Source organism: Panthera uncia, chromosome B4 (genome assembly GCF_023721935.1).
Source record: "Panthera uncia isolate 11264 chromosome B4, Puncia_PCG_1.0, whole genome shotgun sequence".
In the NCBI taxonomy this organism is placed as follows: domain Eukaryota; kingdom Metazoa; phylum Chordata; class Mammalia; order Carnivora; family Felidae; genus Panthera; species Panthera uncia.
This window is the reverse complement of record NC_064809.1, coordinates 22,283,934-22,304,299: the sequence shown is the minus strand read 5'-3', so window position 1 is coordinate 22,304,299 and position 20,366 is coordinate 22,283,934. Positions and strand designations below refer to the sequence as shown.

Below are 20,366 nucleotides of genomic sequence, written 5' to 3'. Positions count from 1 at the left end.
TAAGTGTTAAAATCTGTATCTGGTTTTTCTTTAATAATAAATGCTGATTATTGATCATTAAGTCATTTAACATTCCAATATTTCCTTTCTTTTTATTTTCTTAAATTTTTTTTTTTAAAGTAAGTTCTAAGCCCGGCCTGGGGCTCGAACTCACAACCCTGAGTTCAGTAGTCATATGCTCCACCGACTGAGCCAGCCAGGCTCCCCTCCAATATTTATTTTCATTTTATCTTCTAGATGAACCAACAAGCCCCAGCATTGATCATGACCTTGCACACATCCCTGCTTCGGCTGTCATCTCAGCCTCCACTCCCCAGGCACCCCAGGCGCCCCAGGCACCCTCCATAGCAACGGTCCCGCCCAGTCTCACCACGTCGGCTCCTTTAATTCGCCGCCAGCTCTCCCATGATCAGGGTATGTTTCAGTGAGTGGCTGTGCAAACCATCTCTGCTTTCTCAGTTTTTTGCTTAGAATGCTATGGCATACTGTGATCTGTGATCTCTTCTCTAATAAGAGGATCTGGAAACCACTTACAGATGTCTAAATGTTGGATTTTAATTACAGAATCTGTCGGCCCTCCCAGCCTAGATGCCCAGCCCAGCTCAAAGACCGAAAGATCAAAATCCTATGATGAGGGCCTGGATGATTACAGAGAAGATGCAAAATTGTAAGTCTCATGCATATCATTTTAAGTATCTGTTTGTGGGTGTTCAGCATGATTGTGACATATAAATACTGAATTTTAATGATTTCCTTTATACTTTCTAACTTTATATAACATTAGAAATACAAATAAAAAATAAAGCAAAGTTGTTATTCAGTAATATATTCAGTTGAGTTTTTAAAATTAATGTTTAAAAATCAGTAATACACAAACATAATACAAACAAGATATGTATTAAACAATCACTGCTACTCTAGGCCACTAGCCACCCAGTTCTCTTCTCAGACGTGACTATGTTACTGTTTTCTTTTGTATTATTTCAGAGCTATTCTATGCATCGAATCACATACACATGTTTACGTAGGCTCCTATGTGTGTGTGCACGTATCCTAATCACTTATAAAAACAAGTGATAGATGCTATACACACTGACCATGGAGATCATCCAGTGCATACAATCCTGGCTCACTTCTTCATGATTGTTTCATTTTCCATTGAATGGCTGTACCAAAATCTATCTAACTGGTATTCTACATTCTATTAATAGACATTTAGATTGATTGAGCCTTCTGCTACTGCAAACAATACTTCAGTGACTATATTTGTACACAGTTCATTTAGTGTATAAGTGAATATGGTTGGAAGAGAGATTGTTACATCAAGGGGTGTGTATTTTTTTTATATTAATATGCATCATGCATCGTCTGCTGCTCTCCATAAAGCTTGTACCAAATCACAATTCCACCAACAGAGCATAGAAGTCCCTCCTTCTCCTCACCAGCACAACATGTTACTTCACTTCTGATTTTTCTAAATCTGATGGTATCATATTGTAGTTTTTATTTGAAAATTTCTATTAAATTAATTCAACATCACTTCGTATATATTTAAGAGATATTTATATTTTCCTGTGAACTGCTTCTTCATATCCTCTGCCCATCTTCCTACTAGTTTTCCTGATTGGCTTCTGGAGGCTCTTTATATAAAGGAAACGAGCTCTCTTCTGAGATAAGTGTTGTTAAGTCTTTTCCCAATTCAGTGTTTTTCATCTGATTTTCTTAAGTTCTTTTTATTTAAACTCTGCAAAACTGTTAAACTTTTTCCTTGCAGTCACACTTAGGATTTTTTCTTTTTTATGGCCTTCGGATTTGAGGTCATACTGAAAAAGCCTTTCTCTCCTCCAGAATTATAACAAAATTCTTCCATGTTTGCCTCTCAGATTTATGTTCCTCTTTTTCTTTTGTGTATTTACAACTTTGATTCATCTGGAATTTATTTTATTCCAATTAATGAGATAAAGGGCCAACTTTATATTTTCCAGTGTCTCTCAGTTGTCCCCAGAACAATATTTTTCCCACTGATATTTCATCTTTATTATATATTAAATTATTCTGTATATTTAGTTTTATTTTTAGCCTCCTTTCTGTTCAGTTGATTTATCTATCCACTCGTGTACACCAGATTCTGTTACTTGTGGTGGTTTTTTGTGGTGGTTTTATAATGTATTTATCATCTGGTAAGGCCATTCTCTCATTACATTATGTTTTTCCAAATTCTCCTGGCTATTTTTATTTTACTATTTGAACTTTAAAGTCAATTTTCTAGTTCTTAAATTTTTATGGATATTTTTAATGGCACAGTGTTTAATTTCTAAGATTAACTTAAGGAACATTGACATTTTTATGATATTGAACCTTCGGTCAAAGAACAATTTGTCATTTTTTATCATGGTATTTTTGGAAAGATTCTCTGAGGCTTCCATTTGATTATTACTTATATTCCAATAAAGTCAGTTCTTCCTGGACCAACCACATGGGGGAAGTTTGTGTGAGGTGTGGCCATGGCAGTGGTCCGGGCTAACAGGAAGTTTTCTAATGATGCAGAGTTGAATTTGTGACCTATTTTTGCCTTCACTTCTTCCTCCCCGAAAGATACCCTGCACCAACTACACACTGTTCCCTGCAGAGATGGCCAGACTGTGTGTTTCCTCCTTCGTTTTCATAAACCCTGATATCCGTGGTGACGAGCGAGGCTCCTGTCACCAGCTCTGGCACCCGGTTTCCCACGTTCCAAACAAGGGAAGGTTTTGATCTCTCAGTGAGCAGCGCACTGCAGTGTTGTCTGAAATACGCCACTAGGGGTGTCCTCTCTTCCGGTATCCATTCTTTTCTTCCCTGTGTTTAACCCCCTATCTTCATGTATGTATATATTGTAGTTCAGAGTTACACATGTCTCCTGATACTGGTAGATGAAGTTTGCGTATCTGTTTCTAGCGATCTTGTTCAGGGCGGTTTGAAAAGGAACGGGAGTGCCATCTTCAGTCCCATCTTACAATCAAATCCTTTTTTTTTTTTTTTTTTTTTTTTTTTTTTGCTTTGTGAACATTTATTACGTGCTAAGCAATGTTCTGGGGCATATTACATACATTATCACTGATCTTTGTAACAGCTCTTTAAAGCAGATGCTATTGTCTCTCATTTATGATTTTTTAAATTTATTTTTATGTTTTTAATATGAAATTTGTTATCAAATTGGTTTCCATACAACACCCAGTGCTCATCCCAACAGGTGCCCTCCTCAATGCCCGTCACCCACTTTCCCCTCCCTCTCACCCCCCATCAACCCTCAGTTTATTCTCAGTTTTTAAGAGTCTCTCATGGTTTGCCTCCTTCCCTCTCTGTAACTTTTTTTTTTCCCACTTTCTCTCCCCTCGGTCTTCTGTTAAGTTTCTCAGGACCCATATATGAGTGAAAACATATGGTATCTGTCTTTCTCTGTGTGACTTATTTCACTTAGCATAACATTCTCCAGTTCCATCCACATTGCTACAAAAGGCCATATTTCATTCTTTCTCATTGCCAAGTAGTATTCCATTGTGTATATAAACCACATCTCCTTTATCCATTCATCAGTTGATGGACATTTAGGCTCTTTCCATAATTTGGCTATTGTCTAGAAAACCTCCAAAAGCATGGAGGTTAAAGAACACCCTACTAAAGAATGAATGGGTCAACCAGGCAGTTAGAGAAGAAATTTAAAAATATATGGAAACAAATGAAAATGAAAATACAACAATCCAACATCCTTCGCTTTGGGATGCAGCGAAGGCAGTCCTGAGAGGAAAATACATTGCAATCCAGGCCTATCTCAAGAAACAGGAAAAATCCCAAATACAAAATCTAACAGCACACCTAAAGGAAATAGAAGCAGAACAACAAAGATACCCCAAACCCAGCAGAAGAAGAGAAATAATAAAGATCAGAGCAGAAATGAACAATATAGAATCTAAAAAAACTGTAGAGCAGATCAATGAAACCAAGAGTTGTTTTTTTGAAAAAATAAACAAAATTGATAAACCTCTAGCCAGGCTTCTCAAAAAGAAAAGGGAGAGGACCCAAATAGATAAAAATCATGAATGAAAATGGAATTCTTACAGCCAATCCCTCAGAAATGCAAGCAATTATCAGGGAATACTATGAAAATTATATGCCAACAAACTGGACAACCTGGAAGAAATGGACAAATTCTTAAGCACCCACACACTTCCAAAACTCAAACAGGAAGAAATAGAAAATTTGAACAGATCCATAACCAGTGAAGAAATTGAATCAGTTATCAAAAATCTCCCAACAAATAAGAGTCCAGGACCAGATGGCTTCCCTGGGGAGCTCTACCAGACATTTAAAGCAGAGATAATACCTATCCTTCTCAAGCTGTTCCAAAAAATAGAAAGGGAAAGAAAACTTCCAGACTCATTCTATGAAGCCAGCATTACTTTGATTCCCAAACTAAACAGAGACCCAGCAAAAAAAGAGAACTACGCCAATATCCCTGATGAATATGGATGCAGAAATTCTCAACAAGATACTAGCAAATCAATTCAACAGCATATAAAAAGAATTATTCACCATGATCAAGTGGGATTCATTCCTGGGCTGCAAGGCTGGTTCAATATTCGCAAATCCATCAATGTGATATATCACATTAATAAAAGAAAAGATAAGAAGCATATGATCCTGTCAATCGATGCAGAGAAAGCATTTGACCAAATTCAGCATCCTTTCTTAATAAAACCCTTGACAAAGTTGGGATAGAAGGAACATACTTAAACATCATAAAAGCCATTTATGAAAAGTCCACAACTAATATCATCCTCAATGGGGAAAAACTGAGAGCTTTCCCCCTGAGATCAGGAACGCGACAGGGATGTCCACTCTCACCGCTGTTGTTTAGAATCCTAAATTTCTTAAAATTAATTTTGAATTAAAAAAAAAAAAACAGCAAAACAACTTTGTCCCCTAAAGTGAAATTATTTTGAGTAGTTAAAGCACACCTATTTTTGGAAGCCCTAAGCCTTTTCACTGGCAGCCACTGGTCTCCATATCAAAGCATCCCGAATGCGGTTGGCAGGAAGAATGGTCTCCCTGCCACATTATCAATCATTGTAACATTGTGGGAACCCTTAACAGAGCATTCCAACTATGGTTAACTGATAATTTATTCTAAAGCCCAGTGTTCAGCCCGAGTGGTTTTTTTCTTTCATCTAAAAAGAAGGATAAACTCTCAAACTTTATGCAGAAACCATTTTAATTGACCAGATCCACTAAGAAAGCTTCTAGCATGGAATCAAAAGTGTAAGTATTTAGAAAATTAGCTGTTTGTCTCATTTGCATTGAACAGTGAGCATTCAACATGGTAATGATGAAACATCAGCTTATTATCGAAAACTAACTTGTGACACTCAATTTGTTTTTACATCTCTAAGGTATTTTATGCATTTATGGCAAATATTTATACATTTCTTTCCGACAGGTCCTTTAAGCACGTTTCTAGCCTGAAGGGAATCAAGGTTGGTATTCAATATTTTTTTAAATATCAGCAAATGATAAATGTTTCTATTTACCTTAGCTTACTTTGGCTCTTCACAGGGAATTACTGCTATTATCCTATATTCTGTCCCTTTCAGGTGCATTTGGAAAATATTATTTATAAGGTGTTCTTTTCTAATTTCTAAACGTATTCATCAATATATATACTTCACACACATTGTGCCGATTTTTCTCACTCTATCAGTTTACGGCCAAAAATCGAACTACCCAGCCGCCCTGTATCTTGCCGTATGCATATTTTTCTTTCCTCAAAATTATCGTTTCACTCCTACCCTCCGCTTTCCTCGGTACAGTTCACCCCGTCCTCTCTCGTCTACTCTCCCTTCCTACTTTGTTGACAACACACACAGAAGGCTCTTAGACAGGAATTTCCTTGTTTCACATTCTCCAGAAATCTCAGCCATCTTCATTTGCACCCACGGTTTCTGCCTCCTTTACTCTTAAGTATCCGTTTACTGGGAACATGATCCGGTTAAAAGGCTACGTCCACATTTCTTTGGATTCTATCACTTTTCGCTTTCTCGAGATCGTTCTCCCCTCTGCAGAATCGCTCTCGCCAGTGGCTCATTCACCATCATATGGGCGCGTTCTACTATTTGCTATATTTAAAAGACAAACAAACAAACCTTCCTTGAATCTACATCCCCCTCTATTTCCTCCTCATATTTTCTCTTCCACTGTTCACAGCAAAACTGCTTGAAAAAAATGGCCAGTCGGTCCACTTCCTCACGTCACATCTTTCTCACCCCACACGTACCAGAATGGCACTGCTCATGCCAAGATTACCAGTGATGTTCAAGGTCCCCAAACTAACAGTTATTTTCGATTTTTAACTTCTTTGACCTTCCAGTAGTATCCAACACCATTTCCCACTGCCTTTCTAAAACGCTTTCTTCTGCTGGTTTCCATTTCTGCCTCTGTCATTCTAACATTTCAAATGTTGGAATGTCTAGAACTGGTTCTGACCCCTCTTTCATCTCTATCTGCCCTCGTTGCCAACATGATCTTTTCCAGAGATCTCCCACAGTTTATACTGCTAGCGTTGGCCTCTTCCCCAAGCTGCAGCTCATGTAGGCTGCTACCCTTTTGACATCTTTATTTGGGTGTTTAATAAGCAATCAAGGTTTAGTGGCCAAATAGATCTGGGTTATACCCCAGACATGCTTATCCAGTTTTCCCCATCCCACTAGGTCCACTTCACCCAGTTTTCAAGCCCCCAAACTGGGAGTTAGCCTTGTTGCTTCTTTTTCACCCTCCCCCATATCAAGTGTTATTCACTGTACCTCCAGAACACGCCCTGAAGCGATAATGATGAATGTACATTCATTAGCTATACATTCTCCCGGAACTGTTCTTTTTCCTGACCTATCATGGATGGCCCCTTTCCTCCATATTTCATCTTAAATATTCTTCCTTCAGTAGGCCTTGAACTTACAGCCGCTACTCAGTCATTTGTTACAACATCTCAGTTTTCCTTTCCCAAATGGTACTAATCACAATCTGATCATTTTCTTGTTTTTATTTTTTATTCTGATTTGTCTTTGCTCACGAAAATGTGAGCTCTCGAGAGCAGGAACATCATACTATTTCTGTTATTTTTTTAAAGATGAAAAACTTCCTACAGATGACCTTTAAAAAATGATGGCAGTCAATTCACAATTCACGTGTTTTGGTTTTTTTTTTTTTCAACAAGACCAGAACATTTTCTAACGGAATTGATAAAGTTGGTATTCTTCAAAAATAACCATTCATTTTGGAACGTTAAAGATTTTTTTCAGGGGCGCCTGGGTGGCTCAGTCAGTTAAGTTTCTGACTTAGGCTCAAGGCCATGATCTCATGGTTCATGAGTTCAAGCCCTGCATCAGGCTCTGTGCTGTCAGCATAGACCCCGCTTCAGATCTCTTTCTCTCTCTGACCCTTCCCCACTCACACGGCTGGCTCTCCCTCTCTCTCTTTCTCCCAAAAATAAACAGTAAAAAAGAGTTGTTTTCAGTAAAGCAATTTCCATGTGCAAATATTTATAAAGGAAAAGGATATTTTACTATATTTTTTTGACCTTCTCTGTAGATCATAGACAGCCAGAAGTCATCAGAAGACTCTGGGTCCAGGAAAGATTCTTCCTCAGAGGTTTTCAGTGATGCTGCAAAGGAAGGATGGCTCCATTTCCGACCACTTGTCACCGATAAGGGCAAGGTAGTATGTTTTCTCAGCTACTGCGAGTGTATGGAAGGCAGCCCCTGTGAAGTAACACATAAAGTCTGTACAGATGAGACGGCAAATTATCCAGAATAAAGAGTAGAAAACATCACATATAAATATCTTTTTCCACGTGCCTGGGCGGCTCAGCCAGTTAAGTGTCCGACTCTTGATTCGAGCTCAGGGCATGATCTCGAAGTTCATGGGATTCTCTGTCTCTCTCTCTCTGTGTCTCTCTTTCTCTCTGTCTCTCTCTGTCCTGCACCCACTCATCTATGATCTCGCAAAAATAAATAAATAAACATTTAAAAAAAATAAATAAAATTCTGTCACTTTTTTATAAAAAATAGTTTTGTACATAAAGGAAAAAGTTACTTAAAAAAATTCTAATCATTGATTTAATTTTGTATATTTTTGTCCTGTGTATCAACTGCAAATGGAGTATACTGTCTTATATTTTGCCAGCATAAAAGAGAAATGAAGTTATTCAAGAAGGAACTCAGCTTTTCTTATCAGTTTATTAGCCAGAGATTTTCGGAGTCCTCCTTTAGGGAGTGACAATTCTCCATATTAATAATTTTAAATATTTTATTTAGCTTTCCCATTTTATTCTTTTAAATTGCTTTTATAATTTCCTTGTTTTGCTTTATTTTGTAAATATTGAGTTATATAAATGAGTATCACAATATCTATATGCTTCATTAAGTAGATTTCAATACAATAAAACCTTTGCCATAAATTTCTTACAATATTTGGGCAGATTATTTATAAAAAAATTTTAATACTGTCAAAAGAGTTTAATTTTTAAGAAAAACCCACCTTGGGTATGGATATTGTTGCTTGACCACATAAAGTTGATCAGTCTTGTTAACTTAATTCATTCCTTGTACATGCTGTTTTTAAGCATTATTTGTCATTTGCATGAGCTGGGACTTTGTCGTCAGCCTTACTTTCACTCAAAAGACTTTTCTGACTGATTTTTTTCTTACTTTTTGTTCTCTTACCATTTTTATATATTTTACGTATTTTGCTACTCTTGTTTTACCTTGCTTTGTTCAATTTATCTTAATTACTTTGTTCATGAACGGTAAAATAGTTTTTTTTCTCCGACCAAAATTAAAGTTGACATTTCACTGTCCTTGATTTTGTCATGAATACCTTGCCTAGCTTGGTTTACCCTCCGCACAATTTGCCAATCCTCTCCTGGCCAACGCATACGATCGTGAATCAGACACCTGCTAGACTTGGTGTCCATTTGTGTGTTAACAGTATTGCTTGGTGTGTTTATCCTGTCACTAAGACTGTGCCACTCATTAAGTATTCCTGAACTGTTCCATGTTTTCCAGCGAGTTGGTGGAAGTATTCGGCCGTGGAAACAGATGTATGTTGTGCTTCGGGGCCATTCGCTGTACTTGTACAAAGATAAAAGGGAACAGATGACTCCGTCTGAAGAAGAACAGCCCATCAGCGTCAATGCTTGCTTAATAGACATCTCGTACAGCGAGACCAAGAGGAAAAATGTGTTTCGACTCACCACATCAGACTGCGAGTGCCTTTTCCAGGCCGAGGACAGAGACGACATGCTAGCGTGGATCAAGACCATCCAGGAGAGCAGCAACCTCAATGAGGAGGTGTGTGTTCAGAGTGGTGCTTGTAAAACCAGATTCTTTTGTGACATTTTTCTTAGGAAGACTGAAAGGATCTGATACATCATTTAAAAAGAAGTTATAAGGGGGGCGCTGAGTGGTTCAGCTGGTTGAGCGCCAACTTCAGCTCAGGTCACGATCTCGCGGTTTGTGAGTTCGAGCCCCACATTGGACTCTGTGCTGACCGCTTGGAGCCTGTTTCGGATTCTGTGTGTGTCTCTGTCTCGGTCTGCCCCTCTCCCCCTCTTGCTCTGTCTCTCAAAAATAAACATTAAAAACAAGTTATATGCTATTTTTGCTTGGAAAATTGATCAAAAGGAAAACTCACATGTCCCTACTCAATATTATTTTGAAAATCTCCATTACTGAACTACAAAAAGAGATAATTCCTATATTTTGCCTACTTTCTTAGAAGCAGGGTCAGGAAATCCTAGGTCCTAGTCCTGGTCATTACTAAGTAATTCCAGCTCTGGCTCCTTATCTCAAAAACAGGATTACTGTGAGGCTTAAGTTATAGTGAAAATACTTGTCAAAACAAATTACTGTATAAATGCAAAGCGATACTGATAGGAGGATTTTTGTTAATGGAAATATAAATTCAGTCAAGAATATAATAGAGCCTGCTAGAATTTAGTCATTGGTTTTCAAGAAAACTTGCATTGTCAGAAATCATGGGATAAGCTTGTTTTTCTTTTCAATAAGAAATATGTAGGGACTTGAGGGTTTCTGGCTCACAAGCAGCAAGATATTTTTTACAACAGGAATTTCATTCATAAAGGTAGTGTTTTCAGGGTACATAATTATAAACCTGACAGTGCACATTCGGTGGTGATTAAGTCTATAACTTTTGCTCAAGAGCATCTTCTCATATCATTAACACAGTGTTTCTTACACATTGTTCTCACCTTTTGTGCTCATTGTTAGGGCACACACAAAGAAAGCACAACACTCTTTTCCCTTAACTCACGGTGCACAGGGACACCCAGATTAACTGTAAAGTTATGTTCTCTAATGTCGTCATTTCCATTACGTCAATTCAGATTATGAAAAAAGGTCTTAGGTCTTAGGAAAAAGTCTGTGCTTTTCTCTCTGATAGTTTACACCCTACCGTCTTTGTAGTTAAAAATTAACACCAGATCCATTTCAATACAACCTTTGTTTTACACCACCTCTGTAAAGCTTCTGACTTGAAGTTTTTCTGAGTAAACAGGGAGAGTAAGAACTTTTTACATGGATAAATTTCAGCAACCATATGAATGTGTCATCACCGTTTTATAAACAAGGACACTGGCAAAGAGAGGTTAAGTAATTTCCTCCAGGTTACACAGCTGGTAAGTGCCAGGGCCAGAATTTAAACCCAGGCGATCTTACTGTCGATCTTAACTGTGTGATCTCTCAGCTGCTTGGTAGGAAGAGTATTTGAACTCGAGATTGTTTGACTCCAAAGTATATTTGTAAATTGAATTGTTCATTCTAATCAAAATGAGACTAATAAAAAAAATGGGGATACATGTCGATGTATAATTGGAATCAGTAGAAAACAATCATCACTTCATGGTCAAATCTGAGTTTACCGTATAGCATATTATAAAAGTTAATCTGTTGAACTTGAAAAGCCCAGTTTTGTGCTTTTCTCTTCGGATAATCTAAGTACCATTTCTGACACTAAGTCACCCCCAATCTCAATGTTTCTATGATTCATCATTAACAAATTTTGACAGTATTTTTCTATCCTTTATCCAACTGGGTTTTTTTTAATGTTTATTTATTTTTGAGAGAGAAAGAGAGCGGGGAGGGGCAGAGAGGGAGGGAGATACAGAATCTGAAACAGGCTCCAGGCTCTGAGCTGTCAGCACAGAGCCCGACGCGGGACTCGAACCCACAAACCATGAGATCATGACCTGAGCCGACGTTGGACGCTCAACCAACCGAGCCACCAGGCGCCCCCACAACTGTATTATTTTGAAATGCTGATCATTTCTGGTGTTAGAGGGGAAAAAAATGACTCTCTGCTTTCTGCCATTGATAAAAAATGTCAGATCGGTAAGTTTGAACACCTGCTGCTTGCTGGCTTTAGTCTATGTATCGTAGGAGTACAGAAAAGAAACAGAAAGCTCTTTTGGCAGTGGGTGGGAAGTATTTGGATCATTTATTGCAGAGTGATGTTGGGTGATGTTGAACAGAGGTTTCAAAACAAGCGCACTGAGAATATAGGGTTTGTATTTACTAAGCAATGTAGTACAATAAAGAGCTTCAAAAAATAAGTAGAGATCCCCACTTAAGTTTAGAATTGATTTTCTAATCTTACCTCCTGTTCATTCTGTAGGACACTGGAGTGACTAACAGGGATCTAATTAGTCGAAGAATAAAAGAATATAACAGTCTGATGAGGTGAGAATCCCACCATGCCTACAAGTTATTTTGGATGTAAAATACATAATTGTTAAGAAATGTTCGTTTCTTTCAGCAGCAAAGCAGAACAGTTGCCAAAAACACCTCGCCAGAGTCTCAGCATCCGGCAGACTCTGCTTGGTGCTAAATCAGAGCCAAAGACTCAAAGTCCACACTCTCCCAAGGAAGAGTCAGAAAGGAAGCTTCTCAGTAAAGGTACTGATGTTAGCATTTCTGGAGAAATTTGACAAATACAGTGGTTTAAGATTGGGATTTTAAAGGTATTTCATGTTTCTCTGTACCATTTCTGCTGACCTCAGCCCAGTGTGAGCTAGCTCAAAGGTCACCTTGGACCTGGTCTAGGCTAATGGGCCCTTTCCCTTAAGATGAGTCTTTGTCTTGTAGTAGAGGAAGTGAAGGAAAATATAACACATACATCTACGTAAAAGACACTGCAAATGTGATTAATGCAGAGGACACAAGCACTGTCATTGTCAGATAAAACCATCATGTTTCCTTTTGCTAAAATCTCACTATCAAGAAGTCACATTGATCCTAATTTCCTGACTGTTTTAAAGAAAACTGCAGGTTGTAAAAGGGTGGAGAAGCGGAACAGATTCTGATTAAATTACATAGAAGGTTAGAAGGAGTGCTATGTTAGGAAGAGAAGAGAATATAATATTTTTGATAAATATAGGAGATATTATTTATAGGACAGGACTCTGATTTATAGAAATATTGATAAAGGACATGATTTAACCGTGCTTGTTTTCATTTTTTTCTTATGTCTTTTTCTTGCATAACAAAAGACGATACCAGTCCCCCAAAAGACAAAGGCACATGGAGAAAAGGCATTCCAAGTATTATGAGAAAGACGTTTGAAAAAAAGCCTACTGCTACAGGAACGTTCGGTGTCAGACTAGACGACTGCCCACCCGCACACACCAATCGGGTATGAGATCTCAGCCACCTGGATTTCCTGCAGTCACTAGTTCAATTATAGTCATTGTAGGACCTGAGTACACAGCCAGTCAGATAACAGAGAGTGTGTGTCAGTCTGCCCAGCATGTTCCTCCTCCTAGCAGACCCAGCTTCCCTGAGCATTGCTGACCTGTCAGGGTGTGCTGAGTAATTTTATCTATAAACGCATTTTTTTCTAACATATTCACTCTGAAATCGAATCATGATTCATCCATTAGGAATATATCTGAAATGTATCTGAAATGGTAAGAGTTCATTTTCAAATCCTGTGTGTTTCTGCTTTTAGCATCTTAAAAGAAGGATGAGAACAAGAACCTGATTAAGACAGTAATAATAAATGTAAATGTGCGTGTGTGTGTGTGTGTGTGTGTGTGTGTATGTGTGCACGCGCGTGTGTGTATACAGCGTCCATGTTAGGATTTGTGTCATGAGTTGACTGATGTTGTTCTCTCCCCCTCTTCTTTTTTTGACCTTGTTCCCCTTTATCCACCTGAGTCATGCCCACATTCTCATTACTGCAGACTTTCCTCGTTTCCTCTTCAGACCTTCATCTCCCTGGGGACCCTCCTCTCTCTGTCTTGACCTAATTGTTCTCCTCCCACTGTCCCAAATCTCTCTTGCTGCTTTGATCTATTCCTGGTTCTGCCATGTCTGCATTCTTCATTTTCTCTCTATCAAACAACAGTGATTGATGTTTTTCCTCTTGGATGGAAAGGGCCTTTTAGCTACGATATACATCTACTAACAAATATGAACATTTGTGCTGTATTAAATAAAATATTTATTTCTTGTTTTGCAGTATATTCCATTAATAGTTGACATATGTTGCAAATTAGTTGAAGAAAGAGGTCTTGAATATACAGGTATTTACAGAGTTCCTGGAAATAATGCAGCCATCTCAAGTATGCAGGAGGAGCTCAACAAGGGAATGGCGGATATTGATATACAAGACGATGTAAGTGTGTTTATATCTGTTTGAATACCTGATCTGTGTTTTTTTTTCCCCTTTGGTAGCACTGACAACAAAAATGCCACATTTCTATTTTTGCACCCCCAGAAATGGCGAGATTTGAATGTGATAAGCAGTCTACTAAAATCCTTCTTCAGAAAACTCCCTGAGCCTCTCTTCACGAATGGTGAGTGAACTCCCACACAAAAGATACCAGTTGAAATAGTTTAAAATGACATTGTTGGAAAGCCAGAGAATATTAAATTGAACCTGGAGAAAATATTTTGTTAAAGGAAGCAGGAGATTTTATTTACTTGTTACTTCTGTGTAAACCATAATTATGGCTATTTTCTTTAAAATTATAGCTATTTTTTGTCATTCAGATTGGTTTTTCCTCCTGATAAATTTCAGTGAAAAAGTTTATAAAATTATGTAGGTTCAATAAAACATATCTTATCCCGTTCATGCATGTTTACTTGTCAGATTAAAAATGTGTTATTGTCCTCTGTCAAAATTTTCAGACATACTACGGTACAATTAGTAGAAAAACATTTTTTCAGTCGAGCCAAATATTTGACTTATTAAGACACTGTTCTCAATGTTGTGGTTGGGGGGAGAAAAGAATGGACAGACTACAAATAGAGGACAGTACCCTCAGAGAACTCACATTTTAGGGAATTTTATTTGATGATAAATCTTAGAGGATCGTTAAAAACAGTAGCAGGTTTGGAGACTTACATTTCAAAGGCTATTTGGGGTCATTCCTACATTTTAAATGTGTGTGTGGTGTTTTGAAGTTGAACCTCAGAGGAAATCCAGATTATAACCCACCTAAGCAATTTAAGATAAATTTCTTTTTATTGTTCTTATTGTTGTCAGATAAATATGCCGACTTCATTGAGGCCAACCGTAAAGAAGATCCTCTAGACCGTCTGAAAACATTAAAAAGACTAGTAGGTATTATTTTCTATTTTTGGAGATACAACTGAAATTCAGCCTTTAAATCCACCATGAAACTAATATGTTTCAGATCCACGACTTGCCCGAACATCATTACGAAACTCTTAAGTTCCTTTCTGCTCATCTGAAGACAGTGGCAGAAAATTCAGAAAAAAATAAGGTGAGTAAAGTACATATGGAAGAGGTATACTTTCAGTGGCTTTAGTTGAAAAGATAAGTTTCATTGCTTCACGTCTATCAAAAACGGGGTTACAATTCAGCAAAGGCTCTGAAATCCTGTTGGCCGGTGAGCCCCCGTAAAGATCACCCTTAAAAGGAAAAGATCCCAAAACATCAGTTGTCACCTTTTGAAAAACACATTTCTTTTCACATTTATCCAGCAAGAAAAATTTTAAAAAAGTCAAAACCTTCTTTTATTTTTCAGCTGTGTATCAGTATTTTGGATAGGCACCATTTGTGACACTTTTGCGTGCTACAGTGATCCAGATGTACCAAGTGGTGTATACAGCAAAACTGACCTGTTCTTGGTTTGTTTTGTGTTAAGCAGATAAGACCTTCCTGTTTGCTTGTTTAAACAACACCATCGCATTCCCTTTATCAAACAAACACACCAAGATTAGTTACCCTTCGAAATGATCTGATACTCAGTTTGTGTTCAGTTTTTCCTGATTGGTTTCAAGAAATGTCTTTGTACACCTGTTTGTTTAAATCATTATCTGAAGTTCCACACATTGTGTTTGGTTGATACCGTTGTAGTCTTCATTCATCATTTTTATCCGTCACTGGTGATTGTTGCCTAAACCCATTATATCATTAGAGGTTGCAAAATGATGGTTTTCTGAAGCTCAGCATTACTGACAAATATTTAAACGAAGTCATTTTGGCTTCTGGAGAAGAAAAACACAGAATACCACAAGCTCAGGACACTGCTGTCCCCCTTTTCTAAGGGTTATGCCTGCTTAAGGTAGAGAAAAGCATCGATTCAGTCAGTTTAGTGTCTGTGGTGTTCTGGAAGACAGTTGCTCACAGCTGTAGTAAGGCTGGAGTGTGAGAACAGTGTCAAGCCCTTTCCCTGCAGATTGAGCAGTTTACAAGCAGTGTTATAATATCCTTCAGGCTCTCAATTTCCTCAGTAGTGATAGGGCTATAAAAGGAAAAAGGAAAAAACAAGAGAGAGATTGACTGTACTGTTTCCAGAAGTTCATCCAGTAGAATCCAAAGAGTTCTCGATACAATTATAGCTGAAGTATTTTCTAATTATTTCAGCATTCCCCAAAGTGCATTACATCATTGATCAGTTCATCACTTTTGCTGGTATTAGAAGCACTGGAAAAGTAGCGGTTGATGGTCTAATCAGTGTAGAAAGCACTGAATTAAACAACACTTAACAACATTTAACTTTCTTTACTGTAGATTTTTTTTAGTGGTTTTAATATGTTAACTAACACTGTGACTCTTGAAGAAGTGGCTAAGGCATTTCATTTCCCTGACTTATTTGATGACACTTCTGGAACATCTTTCAAAAAATACAGAATCTGCCTTAAATAATGAATGACTAAATAAACTGCGAACTACCTGTGTTATTAGTCTTATGGAGGAGCCAGCTACAAGTATATACCCGCATAATAAATACGACTGTATACCAGAAATAATAATGTGCGTTACCATTAGTCTACAAATGTAAATGAATCTAGCAAAAATTTTGCATGAGACCTTTGAGATGGACTTTATTTTGTGAGCCACTTTCACCAGTACAGATGGAGGAATAAGAGGACAACATCTCCCGGAGGGAAAATAAGAAACAGGCCTGTGAGCCCAGTTCAAGTCAGCCTTTCCTGTTGTCAGATTTTCTTTCCACCAAGTCAGCTTTCTATGAAAATACTGACTTTGATCGCAATTTCTACTTATATCTCTGCAGTGAGCACAGTGTAATAATGCATGTATTACGGTAGTTAACATATTTGATGCATAAAAATTACTTCAGAACAGGAAGTCTGTGCGTTTTCCACTTTGCACCATACCTAAAATGTGTGTATGCACGCGTGTGGGCATGCGCCTGGCTCTCCCAAAATAGTATAGCAGTGGGGCCCCCTGAACCAGTTTGACTCTTTGAGTACTGCAGTGATTTTTTTTAGCCTCCTGGTACGTTTCCAGGGTTGGTTAAAGCTATTTGACATTTTAATCAAATCCTAAATTCAAAATATGACACCAGACACTGTAAGATATAACAAAGGGAAACAAAGGATCTATACATTAGATAACTATGTAATTAAACAAGGAATACAAAATATCGTGGAAATGAATGTTCAAACATAAAAGCATGCCCTGTCGAGGCATTCAGATTGGCACAAGGATAAGCGGACAGCTTTGTTTTCGTTGAAGTAAAAATTGGTCAGAAAAGAGTATTTCTGGACTTTAGGTTTTTAAATATTTGCATTTTTAATGTACTACAGGGACAAATTTGGAAAACGTTACGTGTCTCTGAGCACCTTTTCCAGTTTTTCATTTTTGAGGGGAGAGGGTTGCCCTCTTCTTTCGTGAATGTTTTTTTCCTTTGATTTTCATATTTTTGTCAGTTAATGTAGCTGTCATAATACTAGTTTTGAACCAGATCAGTCGCTTGCAATCAAAGACTTCATTGAAAAAAACGAATGCCAGTTAAGCATAGTACGTGTCATTAAAGCAGGAAAAAGAAGTTAGGTGTAGATTAGCTTATAGAAAGCCTAACTAGGAAGCATTTTTTTTTTTTTTTTTTTTTTTTACACACAATCAACCAACCATTCTTCTTTGAATTCTTTTTCATCAAAAGAACCTTTCAGAAATAAAATGCCAAACACGCAATGGGAATTTAAGCCTACTTTCTTAAGAGACATTCTGATATCTTTCAATAACATCCTTTGTTCCAGATGGAACCCAGAAACCTAGCAATAGTGTTTGGCCCAACTCTTGTGAGAACATCTGAAGATAACATGACCCACATGGTCACTCACATGCCAGACCAGTACAAGATCGTAGAGACGCTTATCCAGCACGTAAGTTCAGGCTTCGTCTCCTCAAGAAAATCCTTTTGTTGTAAGCAGCTGATGTTTGGTAGGACAGAATTTGATTATAATTTTTTTTTTTTTTACTGAGAAAATTACCTTTTTCTTTTCCTATATTATTCTCCAAAATATAGATCTATGTAGGGGGTTATTTCATTTCTCTTTTCACCTTTTTTATTTTAACTTTCAGCATGACTGGTTTTTCACAGAAGAAGGTGCTGAAGAGCCTCTTGTAAGTATTGTCCGTCAGCATTTGTACTGACTTGTTCTCATTTGGGACACCAGATCCCGATGCCACACAACAGTGTCACCTTCCTGCTTTGTATGCTATTGTCTGCTTTGCACCCCGGAAGCAGGTCTATAGCTCCTCAGTTTCTGGTCTAATGAAAATACAAGTATGATGCTTATTTTGTAGTTAATCAACTATGTGTAAACGGTGTAAAAAGTTAAGCACATGTGCTCCACTCAGTAATGTGTCTTTTGCTAAATGTTGTTTGACTTTTAAAGTATCTTTGAAGAGATGATGAAGAGATGTTTGTTTATTAACCATAGACAACAGTGCAGGAGGAAAACACAGTAGAGTCCCAGCCAGTGCCAAACATAGATCATTTACTCACCAACATTGGAAGGACAGGAGTCTCCCCTGGAGATGTATCAGGTAACTTTTGCCTGGGCAGTGTTGATCTCTAGGTTAAAAGCTAAATTCTTAATAACATGAAAGAACAAATCAGTCACAAGTAACAATTCACTGTGATTTTTTTTTCCTTTTCCTCTTCTTCTTCTTCTACTTTATTTTTCTTTCCTTTCTACTAATAAAAAAACGTAATCTTCCTTTTCTGATTGATCTTAATTATCTTCCAGTGACTATAATGCCATTGGCAGTGCATGGAATTGTAATGCTTGTCCGAATGGAAATAGGAGGGAAATGAGCATGCAAACCACTGTTTTGTTCTTTTTTTTTTAATTCACAGTTTCCATGTAATAGTCATCACAAGGTAAAACAGATATATGCTACTGAATATGTGGTTGCTGTGATGGCAGAAAGTATGATCTGGACTGTATATAAGTAGTTCTTATTCTTGAGCTAGACATTCTGTTTGAAAGCAGCCAGCGAAATATGTTGAACTGCTAAGTGGGCACCATTTTCATAAATGCAGTATATTATTTGTCACTAGAGATGTCACAGTAAAAAAGTCAATCTATTTGACGTTTTCTTCTGTTTTTCTCTTGCCGCCCTAATGTCTGGTTAAGTAGTGGTTTTCCTAGGCTCTTTTGCTGACAATTTTCGCCTGCCAAACTGTTGCACTAAATCTAGCATGTTGTTTCACACGCTGTTCTCCCTTTGTCTCTAGTTCTTGTTTGAGTCCTAAAGGGTTTTTTCAGCACTTACTGACACAGGCAAATCTATACTGATGTTGAACAGGCGAAGTGGGAGGAGTCTATCACACGGTAATGTCGCTAGTGGATTCTGTGGTGGCCCTGATGGACAGCTGGAGCTGTAGGAAGAAGGAGGATTGCTGTCCACACTGTAGCTGCCTTGTCTGCAGAAACCCCCGATTCTTGTAAATGCAAACCTGGTTGATCTGTGGTGTAAATTTTCTCTTCAAGATTATTGTAAACAGATCAATACTACTCTCTTAAAAGTTTTTCTGCTGTTTCTTGTTATTTCTGAAGCAGACCGTGAGGAGAAATAGCATGGTATGGTCCACCGGTTCTTAAAGTCATAAAGCATTTAGCCATGTGTTCAAAGGGGCGTGGCATGGGGCTCAGCTCATTAATTTTGAAAATCAATTTCCCTCAAGTTGAAAGACAAAAATTGCACAATTGGTACTCTCCTGAATAGCGCTAGCCCCTTCCTACCCTCTTTCTAATTGTATAATCTGAGTTTTTGCCAGACAGTGAAAATTATGGTCTCCATTTTTCCATTTCCATAATAGCATTTGTGATAGATAATTACAAAACTGGTAGCAATTTGACCAAACTAGTCAAAAGGATCCCTGACTGCACAGATGTGACCCTGGGGTCTAAAGCACAAAGATCAGCATTATTTACAAACCAAAGTGACCTGAAAGCAGGGTTACCTAATGCATCCGTATGCATGCAGTACGTGCTTACAAAATTGAAGTGTGACGGTCTGACAAAAATCAACATAAGCACACCGAGTATGAGTGTCTCAATTCGCAGCGAGGCCAGCTGACAGTCTTGAAAGTTCTACATTGTGTATCAGTTTCAGATACAGGATGTGGTACATAGTACAATTCTTACAAAGGTCTTCCAGCTTCTTTATTGCTAGATTTACTCGTTAGAAATTCGATTAAACACTAGCGCTTCTGTTCTTGTCTAGTCCAGGGCTCCTTTGCCATTCCTATCATCGAGCTGACTCTGCCTTCAATTCACAGCATCCTTTCATGGCGGTGGCTTTCTGTGGTGCAGCTTGCATCTTTGTGAGCTCTGACTATCCACTGTGTTCTCTTGTTCTGTTTGAGTTCTGCTTTCACATTTTGTTCTGTGCCTGTCTTTCCATAAGTTTTGCATTGTCCGTTGAAAGCAGTACACATTGGCTGATACTGACCGTGTTTTATTTAACTTCTCACAGATTCAGCTACTAGTGACTCAACAAAATCTAAGGTAAATTGTTTCGTACAGTTT

General features: G+C 37.9%; 1 protein-coding gene across 1 annotated transcript in view; it reads left to right on the top strand.

Moving 5' to 3' along the window:
- Positions 1-20,366, top strand: part of ARHGAP21 (Rho GTPase activating protein 21) — a 137,419-nt gene that overhangs the window by 108,533 nt on the left and 8,520 nt on the right. The window contains 16 exon segments of the mRNA XM_049624712.1: positions 238-414; positions 565-667; positions 5,477-5,513; positions 7,621-7,746; positions 9,096-9,380; positions 11,722-11,786; positions 11,866-12,002; positions 12,596-12,738; positions 13,567-13,722; positions 13,825-13,903; positions 14,596-14,669; positions 14,747-14,836; positions 17,583-17,708; positions 17,908-17,949; positions 18,270-18,375; positions 20,314-20,345. Of these exon segments, the coding sequence (XP_049480669.1) occupies positions 238-414; positions 565-667; positions 5,477-5,513; positions 7,621-7,746; positions 9,096-9,380; positions 11,722-11,786; positions 11,866-12,002; positions 12,596-12,738; positions 13,567-13,722; positions 13,825-13,903; positions 14,596-14,669; positions 14,747-14,836; positions 17,583-17,708; positions 17,908-17,949; positions 18,270-18,375; positions 20,314-20,345 (1,778 nt within the window).